The following is a 7,500-nucleotide window of genomic DNA, read 5'->3' as shown; positions in this document are numbered from 1 at the left end:
AACTGGTGGAATGATTAAAACCTAAATCAAGTGTCTAGCCTTAGGAATGTTGATAAACTCAGGAAAGTTGCCTGAAGAAGATATTGCAGCAGCTTACGACCTTTTGGAGAAGGCAGAAGCCGAATTCATAGAGAAGCATGCATCAGCCGACCCAAAAACTGAAGGAATGAAAGCAGAAACGATTGCAGAGGCTGAGATTAGACGAATTGCAGCAGAAGAGAATTTGATCAAGTTTAGGATGATGGCAGAACGGGAGGTACGGGAAGAAAGAGAAGGAGAAAGGGCAAGAGAAATTGTAAATCATAAGAGAGAAGAAGCAAGACATGCCTGGGATATGGAAGAAAAAGCGAAAGAATATGCAAAAGGAATTGAAAGACGGAAAGAAAAAGGGAGAGAGGAAGCAAGAGAAATTGCAAGAAATGCCAGGGCATTGGAACTGTTGAATGCTCGTGCAATGTTGTCAACTCAGACAGGTGTGACCTCTGCCGTGCACGATCCAGTGTTTGAGGTGTGAGGTGGCAAATGCACAGAGATTGATCCCCAAACTCACAGAAGCTCCCCATGAGTCCTTCGATTATTTTGAAACGGTCGCGTTGACGATGGAATAGCCAGAAGATAAATGGTCTCTGTTATTGCAAAGTTGTTCACTGGAAAAGGACGCAGTGCGTATTTTGCCTTGTCTTAGGACTGGAGGAAGGAATATCAAGAAGTTTAGAGGAGTATGGTGCAACTGTATTAGATGACCACTGAATACTATAATGATGGATTCCGAAATTTGTGGAAGGACGAGACAATGACTTTCCTTGATTATGCTTATAAGATACGCTGATATTTTAAGAGATGGATAGAGGCTGCCAAAGTGCGAGAGATGGCTGATTTAGAAGAACTGATGGTGCTGGAACAATATTTACGAGGAATTCCTGAACATATTTGATCGTACTTTAGAGAGAGAGAGAGAGAGAGAGGTGAAAAAACTTGATAGAGATGCTTCGTTGAGTGAAGATTATAATATTATCAGCCGTAATCCCTCCTTGAGTATGAAGTTACAACCATCGTTCAAACTAAGTGTCAAGTATTCGCCGAACAGTGGAAACCATTCAGTAATAACTTTGGAACAAGCTCAATAGCTACAGTTGAAGTACCACTGGTACTGTTCCAAAGCAGAATATGATAGTACTACAGCAACAATCGTCGATCATCCTCCTTCAGGTGTTGTGAAAGACTTGCAGGATATTGATATTGTCTGTTATAAGTGTGGCAAAAAGGGCCATATCAGTAAGTAATGTTGGTAGAACCAACCGAAAACAGTCGCCCAAGTAGTTAAGGGTAATTCAACTACACAGAATATATATGTGTGTGTCTGTGTTTGTATGTGTAATGTTTATGATGGATATCAGCAGAGCATTGCAGTAAAATAAGATTACATTCAAACTCATATTGGAAGTGGGTCCTGTTATATTCAAATGAAAGGCAATGTCTTCACTCATGCCATGGGATACTCTAGAAGAAGTCACGACCTACTGCACGGGATAAATGCATTTCAGGAGGTACCTGGTGACACCAATCTCTTACAAGTAAACGAGGTTTATCAAACTTCTAAACCCACAGCTGTTGAAGTTTAGGTCTCCTATAAAATAACAAAGAAATCTTTGTTTTGTAATTTTATTGTCTTCCAAATAAGTTAATAATGATTATGTTCGTATGAATTACTTATTGAATATTTTGTGGAATCCTCAATAATTATTGAGGTGATCCATAGGTACGTGATGGAGCCGATACAGAGGAGTCACGTGGAGCCCCTTCGATGATACCCCTGGCTCGTTGCTCCTCGGCGAAGGCAATTTGGTCGAGGACGAACTGGGGAATTGGGTGGGGGAATTCGGGAGCCACTGGCAGATGGGCAGCCTGGGGTTGGAAACCGTTCTCATCAGCCACGAAGCTCAAGACTACTGGGGTGCCATCAGGAGCTGTGTAACTGTGGAAAGAAATCAAGTTTTAGAGTGAAAAACTTACAAACGCTGCAAATGTATTATAATAATATTGAATTACTAAAAATTGCATAATGAAACAGGAATCCATAGACATTTGTGGTGAACGAGCAGTTGAAAAAAAAAATTGTAATTCAAGCATTAATGTAAGGCATTGATGAAAATGCCACTCCGGCATTTGTAAAACTACTTTGGCAGGAAAACCAACTTACGATAATCTTCCACTACTGGAAATGGCTCCAGATGCTCCAGGGGCTCCAGACTCAGAGTAGGAGATGCCGTTGGCCGTTTCGACATCGACGTTGTAGCTTCCGTCATTGCCGTTGATTCTGTCGTCCCTGACAATGGCATTGACGTTCCTTGACTGAGACGAGGAAGGAGCAGGAGCCTCGTAGCCCTGAGGGAGGGCCAGGGTCACGGCAACAAGAGCAGAAAGGATGACCTGGAAAGCAATATATTTATCCATATTAATAGCACTCCATTCTTTACTGAATGCACTTGAATCAAATTGAGACATTTGTAAACTAATTACATATCAAGGAGATTCATCAGAGTAATTAATTAAAATATAGTGACCAGAAATAATTTATATTCGAGTAAATTCAGTTATATATACAGTACACACACACACACACACACACACACACATATATATATATATATATATATATATATATATATATATATATGTACATATATATATATACATATATATATTATATATATTGTATATAAATATATATATATATATATATATATATATGTAAATATATATATCTATACATATATATATATATATATATATATATATATATATATATATATGTATATGTAAATATATATATATATATATATATATATATATATATATTTTAAATGAATTATATATATACATATATTATATATATTATATATATATATTATGTATATGTATATAATATATATATATATATATATATATATATATATATATATTATAATATGTATATATATATGTATATATATATATATATATATATATATATATATATATATATATGTATATATATGTATATATATATATATATATATATATATTTATATATATATATATATATATATATATATATATATATATATATATATAAATGTGTGCTTGTGTACTTTTGTGTGTTTGTTTTGGTTTTTTGTATATGTGATTGTATGTGAGTGTTTCAAAGAAAATGCGCTATACATTATGTCAATTTGTGATAATCAGGCAAAAGTCTTACTTTCCCTCCCCACCAAACTATAAATACACAAGCAGGAGAACTTACACACTTCATGTTGAGCTGCCTCAAAAGAACTGATGTTGAAATAAGTCGAGTGACTCCTTTTATGAGTGACTGGCGATAACAAGTTCACTCATAAGGTTTGATATTTAGTACTGACAGGTATTTGATAATCAAGGTCTGAAACGACTTTTACTAACTTGTAAATTTATTCTCTTACTGAAGTAAATGTTGATCGACATTTTTCTCTTAATATCTATTGTCAAATCATCTTTAAATAGATTATTGTAGGTTTTAAATATGCTAGCATCAAAGACGCCAGGTCATGAAGCCTTTCTTAGCCAATCTGGATTTTCGGGTGGAAATATGACTAGAATTATAAGGTGACCTTAGTTTCCACTTCGATCTCAACTCCTCCCTCCCCTTCCTTAACCTGATTTAGATCGCCTTGCTTTGATTTGATAGTTTTAATTGCGGATTCCTTCTTTATGTTACAATAAAACATATTTTCTTTCAGGATATTATTTCAACTCTCTCTCTCTCTCTCTCTCTCTCTCTCTCTCTCTCTCTCTCTCTCTCTCTCTCTCTCTCTCTCCTCTGCTTTTGTCATCATACAATGGTATTTGAGCTATTTTAATTCTATTCGAATTAGAAAGGAAAACAGAACTATGATCTCTGGTTTGATATTCTTAGAAGACATTGCTAATAGTGTTCCTTTACTTACTGTGCGTTTGAGAACAAAAAATTTGCATACACACACCCACACACATAGACTCACACAAACACATACACACACACGCGCACACACACGTACACACACACACACACATATATATATATATATATATGTATATATATATATATATATATATATATATATATATATATACATATATATATATATATTACATATGAAAAGTTGACCAACAGCTAGGTAACTGCATCAATAGTGACGTCACTGGCATCGGTAAAAAGGAGAGGGGGCATGAGGCATGAGTAAAGTGAGGGCAGCAAAAGTTTTTAGGGCTTTATTTGCATTACAGAAGGCTGCTTTTTGAAGGGAACCCCAATTCAGGTCTTTTGGCTTGTCGTTAAGGGAGATGTAGAGGAGGGCGAAATTGGTGGTGATTGCTGGCAGGAATCAGTGATAATAGTTGATCTAGTTCAAGAATTCATTTAGTGCTTTGACGGTCAAGGTTGTGGGGAAGTTTTGAACTGCTGCTACCTTCTCAGGGAGGGTCACCGCATTACTCCTTTAGGAGTGATGTGGTGCACTAAGAACGATACTTCGGTGACACTAAATGCACACTTGTCGTACCGGACTACAAGCCAGTTCCTTTTGTAGGCGGTTGAGCACGATGCATAAGTGATGGAAGTGTTCCTCTTTGAAGGATTAGAACACAAATGTGTTGTCCACGTAATATATACAGAATGGGAGGTCCCCTAAGAAGGAAATCATGAGGCGGTGAGTAGTTGCTTCAGCATTATGAATGCCAAAATATGAATAATTAGAGGTTCATGTATTGAAGGTGGTGGTGATGGCAGTCTTGGGGATGTCTTCTGGGTTCAAGGGCATCTGATGATATCCCCTTCAGATGGTTGAGCATGGAGAAAGCCTTCGCTTTGTGTAAGTAGAAGGTAACATTGGCAATGTGTGGGAGGGATTAGTGATCTGGTTCTGTCTACATGTTCAAGAGGCTCTAACCCTTACACTTATGCAGGAGCAATCTTTATTCAGGACGATGTGTAATGGTGACATCCATGAGTTTGAGCCCTTTTTGCAAATGCCCATTTCTTCCATTTCGGTGAACGTTTTGTTTAGCAGTTTAAAAGCGATCTGGTACCAGATGTGTGAATCTAGTGAACACTGTGTCTTTGTCATCATGATATGGTGATAAATACCATGTTTGGCCAGAACTATGGGTGTTTAGGGAAGTTTTGGACTGGCAACTTCCAGGAGCGACGTGTGAAATTCAGCTTAGGTATCCGTGGGTGTGCTGATGTGGAAATGAAGATTGAAAGTAGTGGGTTGAAGAGGTGTCGACAAGTAAGAGGTAGAGTTAATTAACTGACAGTGAGTGGCAACAACCAAGAGGTGTAAATGTGAGGAAAAATCCTCGCTGAGGATTGGCAATGTGATTTCAGATACGAAAAACTTTCAATTATATCTGGCACTTCTAAACGATAATGTGGCGGTTTTTCTAATTATCTGGTGGGTATTGCAGATCCGTTGGCAGCTACCAGGTGGAGGTAGGCAGTCTTAGATAGACTACGTCGTGTCTTGGAGAGTGGCCTTGGCAGAAGAGAACGGCAAGTACCCGTGTCTGCCAAAAATTGCACACCTGTACCTGCACTATGTGAAAAGAAAAGATTATTGACAGTGGAGGCTACCATTACAAGTGATGGTCACTGACAAACGTTTACACATTTCTTCGCAGACTCTTCAGCACACCCTCACGTGGGTGTCTGTATCTTACTACATTCACATCAACTTCGGTCGATGTTGAATATTTGTCTTCTTCGTCAGGAATGGGGGCATAAATAAGGGTCTTGAAGGTGGTGAAGTGGCTGTTCACAAGGGCATTTACTTTGGTCATCAGATCCTTCTTTGGCAATATATTAACATTGGGTATGGCAACACATACAGGTTTAAATAAGCGTCGTACCCGTAGACATCGTGTATAATCAGGGACGTATCCTTAGATAACCATAGATATCTGCACCCCCAATAGACCTTACCCAGTCTAGTCCACCAATGGGGAAGGATAAGAGATGGGCTGTTACGTCCTACCACCTTACGGTGCTCCCATACGTCCCTGGTGCCTCATTCCTTTGTTGGCAGCTTCACGCTACTGTTCTATTTTTTGTAGTGTGCTCTTTATCAGCTTATTTGAAGAATTTCTTCGTATGATGGCTTCCTCTTCCTCGTCAAAGTTTAGTACCTACCTCTCTTTGCAGTTTGTCTTAGGTATAAATGATCTGAATTGCTAGGGGGAATAATTACCGTATTTTCCATGTGATAAGATGCACCTTTTTTCACGAAAATTGCCCCCCAAAATCACCCTGCGTCTTAACACTTGAGAAAAAGTTGTATAAGGGAGTTTAACACCCTTCAAACATCTAGCTATTGACATACAAGTACTCAAACTAACGAGAGATAGAATATAAACCTACAATTATCATTCCTATGTAATAAATTCATTTATTTTTATATTGCACTCCCTTTAATGAAGTACAGTAGCAATTTTTTTTTTCATTTTTTTTGTAATCAGCTGATGACTCGCTAACCCCCTTCTACAAGCAAACAGGCTAATTATTGATCTCGTAGCAGACGACGCTATGACAGTTGTTTATGCAGTATACAGTATATCTATTTTCTCATATTTTGTTGATATTTTGTAATAAAGCAATATATAGATAATGACTTTGTTGCCTGAGTTACGAAATAATACAAACAGACGTTTGCCGAATATGACCTTGGAAAAAACTTCTGTTTGTTGATTGCAGTATTACTAATTTGCAGAAAAGTAACTAGACCTTGAATCACAAACAGTAGCAAAATTATTCCACCTAAAAAGAATGTCTAGATTTCTTTAATCAATAATTACATTTTGTGTGAAAATTTCCAGGATATATGAGGAATTTTGGAAATAATACTAGAATTTTACCTCTTTTAACAAAGTTTTATGCACCTTTGGTAACGCTGCTTTCATGTAAACAACACTTGAAACACCAAACACTCTGACTTAACGTGTAGTTGTGGTGGAAATACGACTGCTTAGAGGTTTCTTATATGAATATGTAATAAAATTGGGATAATTGGCATATAGGTAATTAATATTAACATAAACATTTCATAATTCACCCAAAATAAGAAAAGTTATTGTGCAAGACAATAATCACGGTAGAGTGGCTGACTAGGGATTTGTGCTAAGAAATTTTTTAAATCCTCATTTTTTTTTTCTAAAACTGCCTTGCTAATTTAAGGGTGCGTCTTACCACTTGTAGCGTCTTAAGACACGGGAAATACGGTATTTAGCTTTTTCTATGGAGGAGGCCTGAGCGCTTCGGGTTTCGTACCTGATCGCTCTTGTTTCGTGTTTACGTGTTTATTATGTAAGTTTCACGTTAGCTTGTAGTTTTTTAGCATTGCGATGCTTATGGCTCTATAATTTGTCTTTTTGGGTTCGTGTCAGTTTTGGCTAGCCTAGTCTGGAGACCGTAAGTTTTTAGTGGAAGCATAAATTTATATATGTATATAT

At 37.0% G+C, this 7,500-nt stretch overlaps 2 protein-coding genes across 2 annotated transcripts; one reads left to right on the top strand and one right to left on the bottom strand.

The window, feature by feature from the left end:
* Positions 1-46: 46 nt before the first annotated feature.
* On the top strand, positions 47-514 carry LOC137620074 (ribonuclease Y-like). The gene has a single exon (XM_068350349.1). The coding sequence runs from the start codon at positions 47-49 to the stop codon at positions 512-514; it is 468 nt and encodes a 155-aa protein (XP_068206450.1).
* A 1,123-nt stretch (positions 515-1,637) lies between these two features.
* Positions 1,638-3,297, bottom strand: LOC137620310 (cuticle protein AM/CP1114-like). The gene is made up of 3 exons (XM_068350543.1): positions 3,284-3,297; positions 2,201-2,430; positions 1,638-1,975 (listed from the first exon to the last, which is right to left on the bottom strand). The coding sequence occupies exons 1-3, from the start codon at positions 3,290-3,292 to the stop codon at positions 1,741-1,743; spliced, it is 474 nt and encodes a 157-aa protein (XP_068206644.1). The 5' UTR covers positions 3,293-3,297; the 3' UTR covers positions 1,638-1,740.
* Positions 3,298-7,500: the final 4,203 nt, after the last annotated feature.

Source organism: Palaemon carinicauda, chromosome 26 (genome assembly GCF_036898095.1).
Source record: "Palaemon carinicauda isolate YSFRI2023 chromosome 26, ASM3689809v2, whole genome shotgun sequence".
Taxonomy (NCBI): domain Eukaryota; kingdom Metazoa; phylum Arthropoda; class Malacostraca; order Decapoda; family Palaemonidae; genus Palaemon; species Palaemon carinicauda.
This window is presented reverse-complemented; position numbering and strand designations above follow the sequence as displayed.